The 23,186-nt window shown below is 44.5% G+C and overlaps 1 protein-coding gene across 3 annotated transcripts in view; it reads right to left on the bottom strand.

Annotated features, from left to right (window-relative positions):
• cpsf1 (cleavage and polyadenylation specific factor 1) overlaps nucleotides 1-23,186 on the bottom strand; it is an 86,802-nt gene that overhangs the window by 46,510 nt on the left and 17,106 nt on the right. For all 3 annotated transcript variants that reach the window (XM_062979890.1, XM_062979888.1, XM_062979889.1), the window contains exons 8-16: nucleotides 23,181-23,186; nucleotides 22,811-22,921; nucleotides 21,136-21,229; nucleotides 19,691-19,778; nucleotides 17,155-17,280; nucleotides 14,920-14,971; nucleotides 12,998-13,092; nucleotides 11,613-11,687; nucleotides 1,560-1,640 (exon numbers count right to left, since the gene is read on the bottom strand). The exon at nucleotides 23,181-23,186 is cut by the window's right edge and continues 134 nt beyond it. In XM_062979890.1, the coding sequence (XP_062835960.1) occupies nucleotides 1,560-1,640; nucleotides 11,613-11,687; nucleotides 12,998-13,092; nucleotides 14,920-14,971; nucleotides 17,155-17,280; nucleotides 19,691-19,778; nucleotides 21,136-21,229; nucleotides 22,811-22,921; nucleotides 23,181-23,186 (728 nt within the window). The remainder of the gene's footprint in view (nucleotides 1-1,559; nucleotides 1,641-11,612; nucleotides 11,688-12,997; nucleotides 13,093-14,919; nucleotides 14,972-17,154; nucleotides 17,281-19,690; nucleotides 19,779-21,135; nucleotides 21,230-22,810; nucleotides 22,922-23,180) is intronic.

Raw genomic sequence — 23,186 nt, 5'->3', positions numbered from 1 at the left:
AGAAGAAAAGTTGGTGTCGGGTGATGTGATGATGTATGGTGAATTGAGAGCTGTAAATACTGTAAATAGCTGTAACGAAAGATAAAGCCTTTCTGTCAAAAGAAGTTCCTGTGTCTGCTGTTTATTCCAAGTGTTGCTCATGCTATAGACCAATGATGGGCAACCTTTTGCGCTTGGTGTGTCAAAATTCACCAAAAAACCTAGCATGACTTGGGTGGTGTGTCACTTCAAGAAAAAAACCCATAATTTTGCAATATGTGTAGTTTAAATAACAAAAATATATAATTGTAATATATAACTGTATTCAATAAATCAAAAACTATTTACTACCATTATTTCCATGTACAACAATCTCTTGCAGTTTCCACGCTGATTTCTCTCTATTCTAGTTTCAATGTAGTCATGAATAATAAATAATATAATAATAATATAATAGTAATAATATGATTATATATATATATATATACACACACACAGTAGAGTCTCACTTATCCAACATAAACGGGCTGGCAGAACGTTGGATAAGCTAAAATGTTGGATAATAAGGAGGGATTAAGGAAACGCCTTTAAAACATTAAATTACATTATGATTTTACAAATTAAGCACCAAACATCATGTTTTACAACAAATCGGCAGAAAAAGCCGTTCAATACACAGTAACATTATGTAGTAATTACTGTATTTACGAATTTAGCACCAAAACATCACGATATATTGAAAACATTGACTACAAAAACATTCACTACTAAAAGGCAGACTACGTTGGATAATCCAGAACGTTGGATAAGCAAAGGTTGGATAAGTGAGACTCTACTGTATACAGTAGAGTCTCGCTTATCCAACGTAAACGGGCTTGCAGAATGTTGGATAAGCGAATATGTTGGATAATAAGGAGAGTAAGGAAAAGCCTATTAAACATCAAATTAGGTTATGATTTTAGAAATTAAGCACCAAAACATCATGTTATACAACAAATTTGATAGAAAAAGTAGTTCAATACACAATAATGTTATGTTGTAATTATTGTATTTATGAATTTAGCACCAAAATATCCCGATATATTGAAAACATTAACTACAAAAATGCGTTGGATAATCCAGAATGTTGGATAAGCAAGTGTTGGATAAGTAAGACTCTACTGTGTGTATATATGTATATGTGTGTGTGTGTGTGTGTGTGTGTGTGTGTGTGTGTGTGTGTATATATATATATATATATCAATAAATGTAATGTGCATAATTCTCATGGAGTAAACAACAAAACCACTGGACCAAATCACACCAAATTTGTCCACAAAAGACATAGTCATCCAATCAATCTGCATGTGGCAGCGTGGCAGCAAAAATGGCTAAGCGTGTCAGTGCTGACATGCGTGTCATAGGTTGGCCATCACTGCTATAGACAGTACTTTAATACTGCTTGGAGGTTTGAGCTGAGAAACTCTGCTTCAGGTTGAAGAAATACCTGACAGAACACACTGCGCAAAAGCCTGCGCCAGTGAGGAGAGTCTGGCGCATGTTGCGCACCAGGGTCATTGCCATGAATGCCCTCCACTGACCTGCAGGACCGAAAGGGCGCCGTTCTTGCCATAGCCCGAGCAGACTACAATTTCCAGGTCAGGCTCCAGGCTGTTCTGGAACTGAAAGAGGTAACAAACAAGACAACAGCTATCAACAGATGGACAGAAAGTTTGGGAAAATGTCTAGATTATGACCAAAAGACAGGTTTTTCATGTGACAAGAAACAACAACAAAAAGGGTCATCGGACTGATGCAAGGCCCATAAAGATTTCATGTAGGAAACAGCTTTTTCTGTGCAGAAGTAATATTTTGCACAGAAAAATTAATTTGTTGAGAAAATAGTTTTTTCCATAGAAAACCCTGTTGTTGGAGAACATGTGCAAGAAAAATGTCTTTGATGCAAAATACAGTATTCCTAGGAAGATTTAGGGATGAAACAGCCCCCCTGTCACGACCCAGGCTACAGAGCACCAATAACCATACGCAGAGGCCAGATTCTATCTAATATCTTTATTAAGGAAATATATAAAGTTAATAAAAGCAAATGTAAAAGTTAGTCCAGAAGCAGACCTTTCAGGAAAGGTCAAAATTAGTCCAAAGAAACAATGTCCAATATGAAATATTAAGGTCCAAAGTTGTAATCCAATAACCGAAACACTCACTTTGCCAGGCAAAGTGAGGGGAGATGACAAGGTCCTTTAGTCCATAAACTTGAGCAAGGCTAGGAATTAACTTGATACTTGAAAACAAGGCTTGAATCGTGGCACAAGGTAACAAGGAACAAGAACAAGATCCGTGGAATTACTTGGTAAAATCCGTGAAACAAGGCAAGGCTTAGTCCTGAAAGGCGAGGCAAGGTCCGTAGGTAAACAAGGCTGGGAAACAGGAACGAAGGCTTGAAAACAAGAACAAGGCTTGAACAGGAACGAGGCTTGGATCGGAGCGCGCTGTCCAGACACAACTCGCTCCGGAGGCTGACGAATTGACTCCGCAAAGTTACTCCGCGGTTAAAACACCTATATAGAGTCTAACTTTCCCGCCGAGAGCAGTTCTCTGGGAACCAGAAACGAAAGCTAATCTCTGAGACCAGATGTTTGACTCCTTAAAGATTCTCATGGAAAGCAGGCTTAATTGGCTAAATTCTTAGCAATTATTCTAGCACTCCTGCGCGAGGCCGCTTCCAAACCTCTCTGTTGTTTACAAAACTCATGGCGAGAAAACACAGGAGATGTAGCCTCAGTGTTTGTTTGACATACTTCTGGAACATAACCCTCTTGCAGGTGCAAGGTTCCCAGATCTGGCTGGGAAGAATCTGTCTGGGAAGAATCCAGTTCTGACTGGGAAGGTAAAAAACCCAAGTTTTCTTCTTCATCAGGCATCACAATGTCATGAGCAGGACTACAAGGCCCATGGGTCATCACACTATCCCCCTCCTCAAGCCCCCTCCCAAACTGGGACTCTCTCCCCGAGGCGCGAGGTCGTGGCTTGGCGGGATAGGTCTGATGAAAGCGACGGGTTAGATCAGGAGCATGGACTGTGGAGGCGTCTTCCCAAGAGCGTTCCTCAGGGCCAAAACCCACCCAGTCAATGAGATATTGCAGGCGGCGGCGGTGAAAGCGAGAATCCAAAATGTCCTGAACCTCGAACTCGTCCTCCCCATCCACCAAAATAGGGACGGGGGCCGGCCGGTCTACATCTGGCCGCACACCATCCGCCGGAAGAAGCAGGGAGCGGTGAAACACTGGGTGAATGCGCATTGAACGCGGAAGTTGGAGTTTGAAAGTCACGGGGTTTAATTGCGCCACCACTGGATAGGGACCAATGAAACGGGCATCTAACTTCCGGCAAGGGCGATGGGAGGGCAAAAAGCGAGTGGACAGAAAAACCCGATCTCCTACCTTGATTTCGGGGCCCGGCTGGCGATGTTTGTCCGCGTGACGTTTATAGTCCTCCTTGGCTTGTTCCAGTTGCTGGAGCAAAAGTTGTTGCACCGCTGTGAGTTCCTGCAGCCAATCTTCTGCTGCGGGAACTTCTGAAGTTTCAATGACAGGGGGAAAGAAACGTGGATGGAAGCCGTAGTTTGCAAAGAACGGCGTTTCTTTTGTAGAAGCCTGTACTCCATTGTTGTAGGCAAACTCCGACAGTGGTAACAGAGAAGCCCAATTGTCCTGTTGGTAGTTTACATAACAGCGAAGGTACTGTTCCAAAGTGGCATTGGTGCGCTCCGTTTGCCCATCCGTTTGGGGATGATGAGCTGAAGATAAACGAGAGTCTATGCCCAATAGTTTTTGTAGTGCCTTCCAGAAACGAGAGGTGAATTGGGATCCACGGTCTGTGACCAAACTCTTGGGCAATCCATGTAGTCTGAAAACATGTTGGAGGAATAAATCTGCAGTCTCTTGGGCCGTGGGAAGGCCTTCACAGGGAATGAAATGGGCTAACTTGGTGAAAAGGTCCACCACCACTAGGATCGTGGTGAATCCACAGGAAGGTGGTAAGTCAGTGATAAAATCCGCAGAAATTATTTCCCATGGGCGAGATGGGGTAGGAAGGGGGTGTAGAAGCCCTGAGGGCTTCTCCCTTCTTATCTTGGAGCGCTGGCATACTGGGCAGGTGTTGACATATTTTTCCACATCTTTGCGGATCTTGGGCCACCAGAAATCTCTTAGGATCAAATGCATGGTTTTAAATAGTCCGAAATGCCCTGCTGGTTTGCAGTCATGACACAGACGAAGTGCTTTTTCCCTGCCCGGTCCGGGTGGGATATAAACATGATTTCTATAGCAAAGCAGTCCATCTTTAAGCGAAAAGGGAAAAAGCAGACCTTGACGAAGTTGGTCCTGCGCCCAGGCATCTGCTTGCTGACTAGCCCTGATTTCTTGAGCACAGATGGGTCCTGGAGTAGAGGGAGTTGAATCAATGGGAGTGGATTTGGTGTTCCCCACTGTGAGCGTGGCAAAGTTCTCGGGTTGTAGTAGTTGGGATTCAAAGGTCTCCTTGCGTCCTGCAGCGTATTCCGGTTTACGTGACAGGGCGTCTGCTTGCTTGGTTTGGGCTGGGGTCACATAATGAATCTGGAAGTTGAAACGTTCAAAGAATAAAGCCCAACGTTGCTGCCTCTGATTTAGCTTGCGGGCAGTTCTTAGATGTTCTAGATTCCGATGATCAGTGTGGACTTCAATGGGAAATTTGGCCCCTTCTAGCCAATGTCTCCAAGTTTCAAAAGCTGCCTTTATGGCTAATAGTTCTTTTTCCCAAATGGTATAGTTCCTCTCTGGTGCGGTTAGTTGACGAGAATAATAGGCACAAGGATGAAGGTGATCTCCCACCGGTTGTAGGAGCACAGCCCCAATTGCCACATCAGAGGCGTCCGCTTGCACCACAAAAAGGGTTTCAGGATCTGGATGCTGAAGGATTGGCTGGGATGTGAATAATTTCTTTAGTTGCTGGAACCCTTTCTCTGCTTGATCAGTCCAGCGGAAGGGCTGTTTCCCACGGATGCAGCTGGTGATTGGGTCAGACCAGCGGGCAAAATCTGGAATGAACTTGCGGTAATAGTTCGCGAACCCCAAGAATCGCTGCACCTCTTTCTTGTTGGTTGGCGCCCGCCATTCCAATACTGCTGAAACTTTTGCCGGGTCCATGGAGAGCCCTAGAGGCGAGATGCGGTACCCCAGGAAATCTACCTCTTGTAGATCAAAAGCGCATTTTTCCAGCTTGGCATAAAGTCCATGATCCCGCAATCGTTGTAACACCATTTTAACGTGGTTCTCATGTTCTGATTGTGATCTAGAAAACACCAAAAAATCGTCCAGGTAGATGATCAAGAACCGATCTAGATAGTCCTGAAAAATGTCATTGACAAAATGCTGGAACGTTGCGGGAGCTCCGCATAAACCATAATTCATAACTCGGGACTCGAATAATCCGAATTTAGTCTGGAAGGCGGTCTTCCACTCGTTCCCTTCTCTGATGCGAACTAGATTATAAGCCCCCCGTAGGTCCAGCTTGGTGTAGACCTTGGCTCCTCGAAGTCGGTCTAGTAGATCCGAGATTAAGGGCAGGGGATAGCTGTTCCGCTTAGTGATATTGTTCAATGCTCTGTAGTCCACCACCAAGCGTAATTCCCCTGACTTCTTCTTCACAAACATCACTGGGGAGGCAGCTGGGGATTGAGAGGGTCTGATGAATCCCTTGCGAAGGTTTGTCTCTATGAATTCCCTGAGAGCTTCTTGCTCTGGTTCAGTCAGGGAGTAGAGATGCCCTCGCGGGATCGGGGCCCCCTCCACCAAGTCAATGGCACAGTCATAAGGTCTATGTGGGGGTAATTTTTCGGCTTCTTTTTCATTGAATACATCCCAATACTCGGAGTACTTCTTTGGCAAGGTGATAATGGGCTCGGTGTCTGTGGCATGGCAGACCTTGGCTACGAGGCAATGGTTTTGGCAGTACTTTGAAGCAAACTGCAGTTCTCTGTTGGACCAGGAGATGCTTGGGTCGTGAAGTGTCAGCCATGGAATCCCCAAAATCACAGGGAAATGGGGAACCTCAGTAACAAAGAAGGAAATCTCTTCCATATGTTCCCTTATCCACATCCTGGTGGGTTCCGACCACTGGCTTACGGGGCCCGTCTTGAGAGGGCGGCCATCGATGGCTTGCACCACACGGGCATTCTTGAAGTCATGATATTGTAATCCCAGAGAGTCGGCATACTCTCTATCAATGAAATTGTTGGTAGCTCCTGAGTCAATCATGGCGTGGATCATGACGGGTCCCTTTTTTGCTGACCATAAGGTGACCACTAGAAGGAACAGGACCCCGGTTGGCGGCTCTTGAATGGGTTTCTTGACCGTGTTGGCGAGCCTCTCTACGCCCGGTCGTTGGCTTCCCCCGCCGGCTGTGTGCCAGCCGCCTCAGACGCCTTCGTCTCCGTGGAGGACGCCGCCGCAAGACGGGCGGCGGGCTTCCCTTTGGCTGGGCACTCTCTGGCGAAGTGGCCCCCATTCCCGCAATACCAACAGAGATTTAGGCGTTGGCGGCGGGCCTTCTCGGCGGCATCTAATCTGGGACGCACATTGCCCAACTGCATCGGCACCTCCTCGCTCCCTCTGGGGTATGGGGATGGTGGTGGGGGTCTCCACACTGGACGCGGCTGAACGCTGGCGGGAGCAGGGGGTTTTGCCCCAGCTCTACCGCTCTGGCCTCGTACCCACTGTTTCCTGTTGGCAATCATGACTTCAGCCCGTAAACATTGATCGATGAGTGCTTCAAGCGTTTGGGGAGGATCCACCTTGGAGATTTCCTCCAGCATTTCAATGTTGAGACCCTCCCGAAATTGTCCTCTGAGGGCAACATCGTTCCAGCCGGTGTTGTGGGCCAGCACTCGGAACTCGGCTATGTACTGAGACATGGGTCTGTCTCCTTGGAAGAGGCGGCGGAGTTTGTGACCGGCTGCCTCCAAATTGTCCTCGATTCCCCAGGTCGCCTTAAGGTGGTCCAAGAAATGTTGCGCTGACCTTAGATGTGGGGAGGCTTGGTCGAACAGAGCCGTCGCCCAGTTAGCCGCTGGCCCGTCTAGGAGACTGTAAATCCACGCCACCTTGATGTCTTCCTGGGGAAACTCGGCATCACGGGCCTCTAGATAAGCTTGGCATTGGCGACGGAAAACATGAACCTTAGAAGCTTCTCCAGTAAATTTGGTTGGCAACGCCATGGCCGGAAGACGGATTCCGCGTTCCTTCAAACCCTTTATTTCCCCATCCTGTGCATTGAGCTTATCACGGATTCGGTCCACCTCATCCTTGTCGATGGTGTAGGTAATCGGCTGGCCGCCCGGTCCAGGTCCGGCTCCGGTAGACATTCTGGCCGAGGTTAATTGGTGCTTAGGGTGGCGGAGTCGAACTGTCACGACCCAGGCTACAGAGCACCAATAACCATACGCAGAGGCCAGATTCTATCTAATATCTTTATTAAGGAAATATATAAAGTTAATAAAAGCAAATGTAAAAGTTAGTCCAGAAGCAGACCTTTCAGGAAAGGTCAAAATTAGTCCAAAGAAACAATGTCCAATATGAAATATTAAGGTCCAAAGTTGTAATCCAATAACCGAAACACTCACTTTGCCAGGCAAAGTGAGGGGAGATGACAAGGTCCTTTAGTCCATAAACTTGAGCAAGGCTAGGAATTAACTTGATACTTGAAAACAAGGCTTGAATCGTGGCACAAGGTAACAAGGAACAAGAACAAGATCCGTGGAATTACTTGGTAAAATCCGTGAAACAAGGCAAGGCTTAGTCCTGAAAGGCGAGGCAAGGTCCGTAGGTAAACAAGGCTGGGAAACAGGAACGAAGGCTTGAAAACAAGAACAAGGCTTGAACAGGAACGAGGCTTGGATCGGAGCGCGCTGTCCAGACACAACTCGCTCCGGAGGCTGACGAATTGACTCCGCAAAGTTACTCCGCGGTTAAAACACCTATATAGAGTCTAACTTTCCCGCCGAGAGCAGTTCTCTGGGAACCAGAAACGAAAGCTAATCTCTGAGACCAGATGTTTGACTCCTTAAAGATTCTCATGGAAAGCAGGCTTAATTGGCTAAATTCTTAGCAATTATTCTAGCACTCCTGCGCGAGGCCGCTTCCAAACCTCTCTGTTGTTTACAAAACTCATGGCGAGAAAACACAGGAGATGTAGCCTCAGTGTTTGTTTGACATACTTCTGGAACATAACCCTCTTGCAGGTGCAAGGTTCCCAGATCTGGCTGGGAAGAATCTGTCTGGGAAGAATCCAGTTCTGACTGGGAAGGTAAAAAACCCAAGTTTTCTTCTTCATCAGGCATCACAATGTCATGAGCAGGACTACAAGGCCCATGGGTCATCACACTCCCTTGGCTTATACTCAAGTAAGGGCCCTTATATCCGGCTCGGCTTATACTCAAGTATATACGGTAATCAAGACTTGGACAATCTTATCTTAAATTACATTTTATGTAAATATTCAAAAGCATTTAACCTACTGATGCCTCAATTAATGTAATTTTATTGACATCTATTTTTATTTTTGAAATTTACCAGTAACTGCTGCATTTCCCACCTTCAACTCATACTCGAGTCAGTAAGTTTTCCCAGATTTTTGTGGTAAAATTAGGTGCCTCAGCTTATATTCGGATCAGCTTATACTCAAGTATATACGGTAACTTTGGTCAGGTCTCACTTCTGCCCATCCGTCAGACCACTCTGCAAATGGCAAAAGCGGCACCGACCAAGAACAACAACTTCACTGATTATATCTGCAGATCCCAGCGGCACTGATGCTTTATTTATACTAATATTTACAGTGCTAATTAACCAAAACTGTCAGGACACATCTTGCATCCGCAAGATCAAACACTGAACTTTTCTGTCTCTCTCAGAGTCCATTCTCTATACACTGAAGCACCTCCTCTGCATTCCACAGCCTGTGATGTATCTTCCTGTCACGTAGCACAAATGGAAGTCTTTGTCATTTGCCCGTCCAGCAATCAATCAGGTCTCGCTGTAATTAACCTCTTGACTGCAGGAATGCTTGCCAGAACGATTCCACAGCACAATAGATTAAACATTTCAATCCATATCACAAAAACACGAACAACTTTTGCACTAAACAACCTTGTGTAAATTTTGCCCACATTAAGTCTTGAATTGTGAATAGGCTTTGAAAACTGGTTTTCAGAGACTTTCTTATCGTGGGAAGAAAATGCCTAGACTCCCCATATGTTTGGGTTTGACTCTGGCAGAATGAGTAAAATATGTTCTTTATAAGTCCTATAGGTTGCTTCTAGTTGAAATTATTTATTTTTATTTACAGTGTTTATATTCTGTCCTTCTCATCCCAAAGGGGACTCAGGGAGGATCACAATGTACATATACATGGCAAACATTCAATGCCATTAGACATGCAGACAGAGAGATAATTTAACATTTTCCAGCTTCCTGCTTCATGAGGGTGTGCTCAATTCTGGCCACAGGGGGAGCTGCTGCTTCATCATCCACTGTGACTCCTTGATGGAGTACTTCCTCATTCTTCTGCACGCAGGCTACTGGATGTTTTTATGGTGTCGTAAATTAGTTAAATTAGCCTCCCTGCATAAAGCGGTACCTAGACAGATGCAACTGTCTTTCGACTGCTTAGGTCAACAACGAGCTAGGCTATTTAATGGTCGGGTGCTCAATCCGACCCGGGCTGGTTTCAAACTCATGACCTCTCGGTCAGTAGTGATTTATTGCATCTAACTAACCAGCTGCGCCACAGGCCAGCCCTGAGCACAGAACCATTCTGGAATACCTACAGATTCCCAGAGAAGCATTCTCCCAGTTAACAAAATAGCATTGACTTACACAGTTGATTAGAACCAACCTCAACATGAGAGTTGTTCAATATTGGACAATATCTGCCTTGGAGTGAGGTGGATCTCTGGAGGTCTTTGAGTTGGATATCATTTTGGGCTGTCACAATTATGTCTTCCTGTGTGCCAGAGGGCTGGACATGACTCTTACTAGTCTGTCTATTATTCAATTATTTTTTTAATAAATGGAAACATGCCATTATGGGAATGATCAGTTTCACATAGAACAACAGACTTGTAAGAGACCCCAAGGACCATCCAGTCCAACCCCCTTCTTTCTGCCAGGCAGGAAGACAAGATCAAAGCCTTCCCAACAGTTGGCCATCCAACCTTTGCTTAAAAACCTCCAGATAAGGAAGGAGACTCTGTCAGTGTTTTTGTTGTTATAGTGTGAAATGTTCAATCAATTGTTGCTGTTTGGATTGTGTCTATGTATTCCGGCAAGCTTTCCAGCAGCACAGGAGTTAATAACATGCCGTCCCTGATTGACTGCCTGCAGGGCCAATGGGTCAAGACTTCCGTTTCAACTGTGTGGACGGAACATTCATTATGAACTGTGGAATGTTGGGAGGTGCCTGCTAGCACTGAAAACAGACTCGGCTTACTGAGAGGATGCGCCATGCTTTGCCCTTGCCAAGGGAACATGAGTCCTGACAGCAATGGTGTTTAGCATTGTATATAGTCTGTAAATAAACGTATAGTACCGCTGGGATCAGCAGATAATTTATGGCTGGGGTGTCGTTTGTTGGTGCCACTTTTGCCGATCCTTAAGTGGTCTGACTGGTGAGAAGAAGGTGAGACCTGACTCATTAATAAATCAGGGCAACGATTTTTACCCTGACAGACTCCGCCGGACTGCGAGACAGCAGCATATTCCACTGCCAAACAGCTCTTACCATTTATTTATTTATTTACAGTATTTATATTCCACCCTTCTTTCTCACCCCGAAGGGGACTCAGGGCGGATCACATTACATACATATAGGGAAAACATTCAATGCCCATAAACACATCAAACAGAGACCGAGACAGACAGACGCAGAGGCAATTTAACCTTCTCCTGAGGGGATGTTCAATTCTGGCCACAGGGGGGAGCAGCTGCTTCATCATCCACTCTGATGGCACTTCCTCATTCCAACGTTGTAAATTAGTTAAATTAGCCTCCCCACTTTATAAGTGGTACCTTATTTCCTACTTGATAGGTGCAACTATCTTTCGGGTTGCTAGGTCAGCAACGAGCAGGGGCTATTTTTTATTTTTAATTGACAGGTGCTCACCCTGCCACGGGCTGGCCTCGAACTCATGACCTCATGGTCAGAGTGATTTATTGCAGCTGCTCAACAGCCTGCGCCACAGCCCGGCCCCATCAGACGTATGTACCATCAGGACGTCTGTCCTAATGTTGAGGTAGTATCCCTTTTCCTGCAATTTGAATCTGTTGCTCCATTGCATTCTAGTCTCTGGAGCAGAAAACAAGATGTTCCCCCCCCCCAACTCCTCAAAGTGATTTAACTGTAAATATTTTTAAATGGCTCTCATGTCCCTTCTGAGCCTTCTTTTTCTCCAAGCTAAACATCCCCAACTCCCTAACATTACATTTCTACAGACTCACAAATACTTCCAGAGGCAGCAAAGGCTGAGAACAAACCCCCCACCAACTACATTTCTCAGGAGCTTCAAAAGAGAGTGTCAAGGACTGCAGCGTCCATACCTCCTCAGAAAGGAAAGCCGGCTCACCCATGGCGGCATTGGCACAGGGACCGATGTTCAGGATGCTGTCACACACCTGGAAGAGTCAGAAGGCAAAAACATCACATATACACAGAAATTAGGGTCTTGTAAGTGACACAGCATTTCTGGAAGTGGATCAGTGTCAGTCTCACCACAGGTGTCATTGTAACTAGAATCCGGTGCTGAGAGTGTTGTATACGAGTTGTAGTAACCCTGTGTTAGTTTGAAGGTTGGTAGATTGAGGGCCCTTCTACATAGCCATACAACCCAGAATATCAAGGCAGATAATCCACAATAGCTTTGAGCTGGATTGTCTGAATCTAACACTGCCATATACCGTATATATTCAAGTATAAGCCGACCTGAATATAAGCAGAGGCACCTAATTTTACCACAAAAAACTGGGACCACTTATTGACCCGAGTGTAAGCCGAGGGTGGGAAATGAAGCAGCTACTGGTAAATTTCAAAATAAAAATAGATACTAATAAAATTACATTAATTGAGGCATCAATAGGTTAAATAATGTGTTTATATGGATACAGATATGCAGGTACATGGATCTATATGTATATAGGATTTGCAAAGATCTGCAAACATATGAGGGGAAAATTCATATATAAAATTAATGTATATAGATAGATAGATACAGATATATAAGTACATAGGGATTGCAAATGCATGCAGGGGGTTAATGCCTATATACAGTAGAGTCTCACTTATCCAACATAAACCGGCTGGCAGAATGTTGGATAAGCGAATATGTTGGATAATAAGGAGGGAATAAGGAAAAGCCTATTAAACATCAAATTAGGTTATGATTTTACAAATTAAGCACCAAAACATCATGTTATAAAACAAATTTGATAGAAAAAGTAGTTCAATATGCAGTAATGCTATGTAGTAATTACTGTATTTACGAATTTAGCACCAAAATATCACGATGTATTGAAAACATTGACTACAAAAATGCGTTGGATAATCCAGAATGTTGGATAAGCGAGTGTTGGATAAATGAGACTCTACTGTATCTGTAGGAGGGTTTAACAAATATTTCAGGGGGAAATGCTTTTATAAGATTAATGGATATATATTTTTCTTCTTCCTGACTTGCAAGGGCCTCTTTCCCTTTTCAAAACATTCCCTTGGTTAAAAGCGAGGGAGGCTTTGGAAAAGAAAACACACTGATAAGGGAGGGTAAGAGAGGCATAGATCATATGTTGTTGTGCCCAGTTTTTAGCAGAGGAAAGCATTCTGGAATTCAACTCATGGATGGAAGCAATTTGCTTGTTTCTCCTCAAAAAAGGAGATCTAAGCCTGTTATAACGAGGCATCTCTTCCTTGGAGAACAGCCCACAAGACGTACCTCAAAAGAGTAAGTGGAAAGCTGGGTCCCGGACTGGGCTTCACTGCCGTACACCTCGATCTCATCCACCTCGTCCTGCGGAGCCGACTTTCCCCCTGCGCAGAACGAATTAGGACGTGAGCATAACAGATCAGAGAGATGGGACAAAACTAACAAAACTCCAATGGGGAGAATATATGAGATACCACATATAGGCAGAAAAAATAAAATGCAAATTTACGTTGACATCTGGCTTCAAAACAGTTCATGTGAAAGGGATCTGGCTGTCTAGGTAGATCACAAGTTGAGCATGAGTCAACAGTGGGATGCTAGCTTAAAAAGTCAATGCAATTCTAGGCTCCATCAGGAGGAGAGTCGTGTCCAGATTGAGGGAAGTCATGGTGCCACTCTCTTTTGCGTTGTCCAGACCACACCTGGAAAACTCACCTGCGCATCACAGTTAAAGATATTGACAAACTGGAATGTGTTCAGAGAAGGGCAACCAACATAATCAAGCTTAATGATATCCCTAAACAACAGACAGTCTCCTAACAGACAGTCATCCAGCCTATTGAAACATCTCCAAAGAGACTTCAGACTCCCAGGCAGCAGTGGATTACACAATCAACAGCTCTTGTCATCATGAAGTTCCCCCTAAGGGTTTAGGTGGAGTCCCTTTTCCTTGAGCTTGAATCCATGGCTCCATTGTGTCCTGGTCTCTGAAGGAGCTGTTGAGGCCTGGTCTGAGGAGGAGGAGGACGGGGACCCTTTGGTGGGGCCTTGTGCTCCTGAATTGGAGTCCACGACTTCTGTAGTGCCTCAGAAAGAAAGTAGTTCTTCCCTGGATAATGGGAATTGCCTTATTGATAGATCTCCTCTTAGCAAGAATGTTTCCCATGAGACTCTGCCAAGACTTTCCCTGACCCTGAGAGGAATGTGCGAGAGGTGTAGGACACCAGGTTGTTGCCTATAACTCAACACCTTCAGTTATGACAGGATAGTGCCAAACAGAGGCAATTACAGTTTTCTCAGCGTTTGAAAAATAAACAGAAATATTCCGGGTGTCAGACAGATAGTATCTCAATGGGAAAAAATAGGTTTCTTAAGCTACCTTTTTTTGGTTGCTTTATGTGAGTGCAACTTTGTAATTTCAGGAGAAAGTCATCTTTTCCTTGAGGTCCGCAGTAGAAAATTCTTGCCTTGGTTTCATGTCATGTTTTCTGTTTGTGATTGGGAAACTCGTTTGGATACAGTTCTTTGTTTACCTTTTGGGGACTCTGGCTTTATTCTCAGGGCTGAGCTTTGTTTATTGCTGCATCAAAGAATACCATAGCTGTGGGATATAGTTTGGAATGATTTTTGAATTCTGTACTTTGGATGTACTTTCGTTTTGACCTATTACGTATACCTTGGAATTACTTTCGTATCTTTTACCTTGGAATGTATTTTTGAAAAAGCATTTTTTTTTAATAGAACACTCATTTTTTTAATAAACTTTTAATCAGTAGATTGAATACCTTTTGGCTGCCCTATATTTGGGCTAATTAGCTCTTCATTTTGGGTGAAAAGATGTCACACAGGTGGCTGGGCTGCAACAGTAGCAGAAAACAAGCCTGACCCCCCTCTCCTCAATGAAGCCTTCTTTCAAATAATTAAACATGCATCTCACACACACACCCTTCCCTTCTCCAGATTAAATACACCCAACTCCCTAAGACAAGGGACCCATTGTTTCCAAACCTTTGACCATTTTGGCTGCCCTTCTCTGGACAACTACTACCTTCTTGAATTGTGAGGCCCAGAATTGGACACAGGGTTATTGCAGGTGAGGCCTGAGCTATGATTCTGTGAAAGGGAAAGGAGGCATTCCCCAGGGAAGACACACACCTTGCACATCATCCCAGGGTCCAAGGCGCCCTGAGACTGAGCAAAGAGCCTCTTACCTGCCCAGTTGGCCTGCTGCTCCACACGTTTCTTCTTGACAGGAGGCTCTTCCTGCAAGTAGAAGAAAATCATGTCAACAAGGACTCTCTTAAACCTTCGGATCTGAACAATCCCACACAACATCTTCTTGCCTTGAATGCACCCCAGTCCTGCTCCTGCCTTCAAGTCAAGAAAACTTTCCCAACCAGATCACTATTCACTTCCTCTGCACAATCCTTTCATCTCAACAAGTCTTTTGCTGCAACTCCCAGGATTCAATCACATTTTATTTTATTTTATAGATGTTGCACATTTTAAATACATTAAAATACTCAAACTCTGTTGCACTCTAGCCCTGGAACACCTTTTCACCCAGCACCACACCAGAGTCCAGAAGTACGAACTACAAAAGGTTATTAGAAAAGCAGGTACAAATAGAAAAAGGAGTATTTCCCAAAAGGGCAGATGAGTAGGGAATACAAAATAGCAGTAATCCAGAAATGTCCATGTACATAAAGTCCAGAGAACCAAAATCCACAGCACTCATTCAAATATAAATTCATAAGCCTGAAAACAAGAAATTATTCCAAGGCAATTCTTTCAAAGAACATAGGCAAAGACAGGATACTTGAATCATGGACTTGAGAGCCGAGACAGGAGAGCCCTCCTTAAAGCAATGTTGTCTCCTCTGAAGGTCTAAAGCCCATACTCCTTAATTTAAATCTAACCAAGAAGCCATGAGATCATGCCGAATGCACCTGGGCTTGAAGATCTTCTCACGGATTTTCTCAGAACAACCAATTAGTCTATTTTTCACTCCCTCCATTCTCAAGCCTAATCTAGCTTCTCTTGAGAACTCTCCATCAAATGAAAGCCGTTTCCCGGGGGACCCAGGGCTTTCACTTTCCCTCGTTTTCCCTGTTGCTTGGAACAAGTACATCAGCCTCATCTGGCTGCAATTCTCTCCTAATACGGACAGACTCATCACTCTGAAACCCATGAAATCCTTTATCCTCTGAAGCAGGGGTCCTCAAACTTTTTAAGTGGAGGGCCGATTCACAGTCCCTCAGACTGTTGGGGGGCCGGACGATGATGAAATACTCCAAAATGAGGATTGTTGTTGTTGTGTGCCTTCAAGTCATTTCAGACTTAGGTCAACCCTAAGTCTAACGTTTAGGACAGAGGCCAGGTCAATGACCTTGGAGGGCCGCATCCGGCCCATGGGCCTTAGTTTGGGGACCCTTGATCTAGATGATCTCATAAGATCATAGGTAAGCAAAGAGACCTCCAAAGACCATCTAGATGGTCTCATAAGATCATAGATAAGGAAAGCCCCCCCCAAAGGCCATCTAGATAATCTCATAAAACCATAGGTAAGGAAAGGGACCCTCAAAGGCCATCTAGACAATCTCATAAAACCATATGTAAGGAAATGGACCCTCAAAGGCCATCTAGACGGTCTCATAGGACCATAGGTAAGGAAAGTGACCTCAAAAAGCCATCTAGATGGTCTCATAAGGCCGTAGCTAAGCAAAGAGACCTTCAAAGACCATATAAACAATCTCATAAGACCATAGGTAAGCAAAGAGACCGGCAAAGACTATCTAGACGATCTCATAAGACCATAGGTAAGTAAAGAGACCTCCAAAGACCAGGTAGACTTAGGTCAACCTTAAGTCTAAAGTTTAGGACAGGAGCCAGGTCAATGACCTTGGAGGGCCGTATCTGGCCCCCGGGCCTTAGTTTGGGGACCCCTGCTCTGAAGTATCAGAAAAATCCTCAGCCACTTCCTGAGCCACAACAAAATCTCAACATTTTCAACACAAGAGTATTCATAGTATGTTAACTAGCTCAGTTATAATGAAATAACCTTTCCACATTTTTCTGTCCTGAGCAGAAAGAGAACACACACACACACACATATATATATCTCCCTTTGTAACCTTACAATATTAAAGTAAATATCCCTGAGAAAGTAATTAGTTCTTATTTCAAAAATAAGTTAAACATGGCACAATCAAGCAAAGTAAAGCACTTCCAATTCTTGATTTCTGCATTAAACCAAGGAAATTAAATTTAAGTTAACATCCCTCAAATGGGATCGCCAGGTGGTCTTGAGGCAGCTTCCCCTGTTGTTTTGATACAGATGATTGTATGATGTGAATCTAATGCGCACCCTAATTTTGGTAATTTAGCCAAGAAAGGTGAGAATTAGACTTGAGTAAATATGCTCCATATCTCTAAGGAACACTCACCGTTTTCTCCGTGGCGTCCTTGGCTGCGTTTACTGGGGGCTCCTGGAGCTTCTCAGTGTATCTGAGGAGAAGGGAGTTGCCCAGCCGCGATCCCAGGAAGAGGTAGCCTGGATCCATGGTGATCATCTAGGATCCAAGACGGAGAAAATGACGAGGGAAAGAGAAGGAGGGAGTCGAGACAAGGCAACTGGGAGGTGGGTCGGAAACGCAAGGAGAGGATGGTGACCTCCCAAGACTACAAACAATTCACTGGGCTTCTGTCGCACCCCAGGCTTGATTCACCTTGCTCTAACACACAAACTGCACACCAGGTTTAAGTCTTTTCAGTTTATAGAAAGTAGAAAGTTCTTCAAAAAGAAAAAGTAAAACAATAATATAATCCGAAGATATAAGTCAGTAACTCACAAGGCAAAAACAAGATCCAAAGAAAGCATGGCAAATTCCAAGGAACATGGATACATGGAAGGCAATAGATTCCAAGACACGGCAGGAAAACTAGAACTTGGGGTTGTTGTATGTCTTTCGGGCTGTGTGGCCATGTTCCAGAAGTATTCTCTCCTGACGTTTCGCCCACATCTATGGCAGGCATCCTCAGAGGTTGTGAGGTATGAAAAAACTAAGCAAGGAATGTTTATATATATCTGTGGGGAAGTCCAGGGTGTGGGAAGAACTCTTGTCAGTTGGAGGATAGTGTAAATGTTCAAATTAATCACCCTAATTTGCATTGAATGGCTACATCTACAGGCTACTTTCTGCCTGAGGGCATTCTTTGTTAGCTGCCCCTGGTTCCCATGTCTCAGTGTTGCTTCTTATTTACTGTTCTGATTTTTGAGTTTTTTAATACTGGTAGCCAGATTTTGTTCATTTTCATGGTTTCTTCCTTTCTGTTGAAGTTGTCCACATGCTTGTGGATTTCAATGGCTTCTCTGTGTAGTCTGACATGAGAGTTGTTGGAATGGTCCAGCATTTTTGTGTTCTCAAATAATATCCTGTGTCCAGGCTGGTTCATCAAGTGCTCTGATATGGTTGATTTCTCTGGTTGAGTGAGTCTGCAGAGCCTTTCATGTTCTTTGACTCGTGCCTGGGCAATGCTGCGTGTGGTGGTCCCTCTGTAGCCTTGTCCACAGCTGCATGGTATCCGGTAGACTCCTGCAGAGGAGAGAGGATCCCTCTTGTCTTTCCCTGACCGTTGGATTTTCTTTGTGGGTCTGTAGATGGTTTATAGGTTGTGCTTCTTCATCAGTTTGCCTATGCGGTCAGTGGTTCCCTTGATGTCTGGTAAGGACACCTTTCCTCTGGGTGGATCTTTCCCTTGACTCTCATGGCTTGTTCTTGGCCTTGCAGCTCTTCTGATGTCTGTGGTGGAGTCTCCATTGGCCTGTAGAGCCCAGTTTAGGTGGTTGAGTTCACCTTGGAGGAAGTGAGGTTCGCAGATTCTTTGTGCACTGTCTGTCAGGGCTTTGATTGTGCTCCTTTTTTGACTTGGGTGATGGTTGGAGTTTTTATGAAGGTATCTATCTGTGTGTGTAGGTTTTCTGTAAACTGTGGCCCAATTGTTTATTGGTTTTGCGAATGACCAGAACATCTAGAAATGGCAGTTTTCCTTCCTTTTCTTTTTCCATGGTGAATTGGATGTTTGGGTGGATGCTGTTAAGGTGGTCCAGGAACTTGCTGAGTTCTTCCTCTCCATGGCTCCAAATTGTGAAGGTGTCATCTACGTATCTGAACTTGCTTCTCCGGTGAAAGAAAGTTGCTTTGACAAAGGCTTTTCCCCGAACGCACCCCTTTTAATACTCTTTGCAAAACATGAAAGCATTTCTCTGCCCCCTCGCCTCCCTTCTGTTTGCGATTTCACACTTCGCCCAACTCTGAATTCCAAACGCTCAGCCCTATCTAAGGAGCCCATACCATCAAGGTCAACTTGCTCATTATTTCTCCGAGACTCATCATTAAGCTGAGAATTTTACGTCCTCCCTTCTCCATGTCAGAATGCACCTGGCTGGCTTCAGGGTCACTTATTCTAGCCTTTCCTGTGGGAACCTGAAACTGCACTCTCTGTTCCTCATCTTCTAACACTACAAGGCCTTTCGGGGAGATTGGGAACCTGAATCCCTCTTTCCTCATCATTGCTAATCTGAGGTTCCGGCTGATGCTGAGTCACAACAGCTTCAGAGAATACCTCTATGGGGATTTCTAGGCCATCTAGTGTGATGCTACAGCCAACTTCCACCAGAAGTTGACCACAGAAATGCACAGGAGAAGAAATAAATTCCTAGGAAGCTGTTCTCTCTGGAAACCTAGGCTCTCCAGCACAACTGTATAGTCAACTCCGGCTGAAGTTGACCACAGAATTGTACTGGAAGACACAGAGATTCTTAAGAGAGAAAATATTAATCAAATCAGCATTATTATGGACTTCTAACCATCACCAACTCAAAGAACATGAGTTTAAACTTCATAGTCACATTTGTAGTTCTTCTGCTATAGTTTGAGGCTTTACCAGGCCTTGCAAAAAGAAAAAAAAATGCCAACTTACACAAGTGGTGAGGACACTGGCAGCCGCCTTGTCAAAGTGGAAGGATCGGACACTCCGCATGCCATCGGTGATGAGGGTTAGCACGTAGCTGGAGAAAGGAAAGGACAGAGTCATTGCAGCGGTGCAATGGGTTAAACCCTTATGCTGCTGAACTTGCTGACCTGAAGGTTGGCAGTTCGAATTGGCAGGATCGGGTGAGCTCCCGCTGTTAGCCCTAACTCCTACCAACCTAGCAGTTCGAAAGCATGTAAATATGAGTAGATAAATAGGTACTGTTTCACCAGGAAAAGGCAAAAGGGCGCCCCAAGTAGTCATGCCGGACACACGACCAGAAGGTGTCTACGGACAAGACAGGCTCCTTGGCTTGGAAATGGAGAAGAGCACCTTCCCCAGAGCTGGAGATTAGCAACGCCTCCAGAGCCGGAAATGAAAGGAGAAGCCTTTACCTTTGTCTGTCGATTTGTGTCTCATTGTATGTCATGTAACAAGGCAGTGAATGTTTGCCTGTGTCTGTTTATATACTGTAATCCACTCTGAGTCCCCTTGTGAAGAAGGATGGGTTATAAATAAAATGTTATTGTTTTATTATTATTATTATTATTATTATTATTATTATTATTATTGTTATTGTTATTATTATTATTTTTATTATTGTATGACACAGCAAACAAGATAGATATGCTGGATTTTATTATTATTATTATATATTATTGTTATATATTATTATAACCGTGTGAGGGTTATTGCAAAGAGGTTGCATCAGCCAGAGTCCCTTACAGATGATCTATCAGCAGGTGGCCATATAAGGAGGAAATAATCCATCTTTCTCTCTCCTGGGTGACTCAGTGTGAGTATCTGCCTATGTTGCATGTGACTATCAGATGACTCTGGTTGTTTGCCAGTACAAGGAATGAGGATCTGCCGATCCTGATTGTACATTTGGATGTATTACAAAGGTGAAGACTAAAGGCTCTGGATATTCTGAATGAAAACCTGAATCTGTGAATTTACCAAATAATGAGTGGATAAGATCAGATGCTTGCAGTTGGACTCTGATGATATATGTTTTGCTTTTACTCAGTGTTGTAGATATTTTAATCTATTGAGATTGTTATGTATCTTATATTGTTATATTTTATCCTGTGTATTTTATACAGCTGTATTTTATTGTATGTTGTTACGCTTGGTCCCCATGTGAGCCATCCTGAGTCCCCTTGGGGAGACGGAGTGTTGTTGTTGTTTTTATTATTGGACGATGCTGTGTTTTGCTTGCTTCTGGGACAAGTATTTTGCTTGCTATCCAGATTGCAGAGGCTCAGGGTATTGTGATTTGAAAACTATAAATCACTTCACATGCCAGCATCCCATGTCAAATTGGACTCTCCCCCACCTAAAATGCTGCCAGAAACAGCCGCACCTGGCTACACAGGAAAGAAAAGACTTACATCTCCCCTCCTTTCAAGGAGATCACCATCTTGTCGTAGGAGATGAAGGCGGCCTGGGCGCAGTCCAAGGTGATTTTCACCCCTTCTTGGATCCCTGCAAAGACAAGAGACAAGAAAGGCAATCGGTCAAATCCAAAGCAGGACAAGACAGCAGCTTCCTCCGTCACTGATTTTACCTGAGATTATGGGAAATCCATTCATTTTCAGATTAGCATTCTGCTAATGAGGGCAGAATATGCTAAAAGCTTTGGTTAGATGGCTGCACATAAACATCTGAAGGAGCTTTCTTGTTGCATGAGAAAACCAGCCCTGGGTCCTTGGGATGTCTAGTTTATCTGGGCCAGGTCACCGCTCACTGAAGTCTCCTTTTCTCTTTTTTTCCCTCTCTCTCTGGTGCCTGCCGGAGCACTAACCCAATGAAAGGCAAAGAGCACTCCTTAGATGCCTTGCCCTCGTCTTCCTCTGAAGGTTTATATGATGTGCCATGACAACCAGGGGTAGATTACCCCGGCCATGATTTACTGGGAAGCCTGGCTTGTTAAAGGTACTTTGGAAAACTATGTCTCCCATGTATATAATTTGCCCCAAACTCTCCATGTTTTTTTCCTATGTGTTCCCATTTTGCCTATATGTTGTGTTAACCTAATGTTTTGTGCTCCTGAGATCCCCATTCCATCCTTTGGGGGGAAACCTTGTTCCTGAACCCAAAGATGTCTTGCATCCCACACCATTGCATAGCCTGGGGAAAAGAAACTAAGCTGGGAACTTCCTCATCAAGGTCCCAGTTTCACCTATATCGTTGGACTTTACCTGGACATTGCAACACAATACTTCTATTTAGGCAGGGGAGATCACCTCTCCCTGCCCTCTGGGGAAGAACCAGTTTCACCACCTGTGCCTTTGATGAACGGGACCTCTCGCATTGGAAGGAATCTGCATGTCTACAGCCAAACCCATCCTGTATCATTTTTGCATGATTGTATTAATATATGATGTTTTGTTTCTCTGGGGTCTCGAATTGCCAGCCCAGCCCTATTAAGGGGCCATGCCATGTTCATCTCATAAGACAATAGCATTCCTGGGTAGGGCCAGAAGATGCCCTCAATCACTTTGTTATTTTTCCTGTTCAGTAAAAGGAACCCCATTCATTGACACTTAATCATCCCTTGTCCCAGCCCACGCTGGCCAGTGAGCCAAGCCCCCCTCTGTGACTGGTTAGAATTCGAGGCTTGGCTGCAGCCTATGTATAAAAAGGGCTGTGAAATTGTATTCTGTATCCTATCGATTTTGTGAATGTATCACTAGCTAGCATCTTATCTGCAGATAATAAAATCTTTCTTGGCTGAAAATCACCTTCTCTCCTTGCTTGCTGGCTAATTTCAATTGGGCCTTGATCTGTATGCTCGTCACAGCAGGGACTCGCTCAAAATGGGCAGCTCAGGCGGATCCCTTGCCTGGGTTTCTGCCAACAGGCTTCTCCCTGGTCTCACTGCCAGGGGTTGCCTCCTAAAATGGGGCCGTTTTTTCTTATGCACAGTGAAACTGTTGGCCATCTCTTGGGAAGGCTTGGATTGTTTCTTCCTTGCCTGGCAGAAGGGGGTTGGACTGGATGGCCTTTGGGGATCCCTTCCAAATTTCGGATTCTATTATTCTATAATATTAATGGAGAACATACTTAGTGGGAAGACGGTGGTGCCGTTGGTGAGGCTGTTGAGGGACACTCCGTAAGGCGGCACACTCTGGTTCAGGTACAGCAACGAGTTCACGGCAAAGATCACCACACCACCTGGGGAAAAAGGAAGGAGAGAGTAAAGGCATCCTCCCGAGGAATTGCCAGATCTTCCAACACAACGGTATGGGAACTTTTGGAGAAAGCACAGCACAAAATCATGTGAAGAACCTAGCAAATATCTAGATCAGAAATGGGCAAGTTTGGTTCCTCCAGGGGTTTTGGACTCCAACTCCCACCATTCCTAACAGCCTCAGGCCCCTTCTGTTTCCCCATCAGCAAAAGGGCCCTTCCTTCCTTCCTTCCTTCCTCTCACCGATGG

The sequence above is a fragment of the Anolis carolinensis genome, chromosome 4, assembly GCF_035594765.1.
Source record: "Anolis carolinensis isolate JA03-04 chromosome 4, rAnoCar3.1.pri, whole genome shotgun sequence".
Lineage (NCBI taxonomy): Eukaryota > Metazoa > Chordata > Lepidosauria > Squamata > Dactyloidae > Anolis > Anolis carolinensis.
Note: the sequence above shows the minus strand (reverse complement) of the source record. Positions and strands in the feature narration are given on the sequence as shown.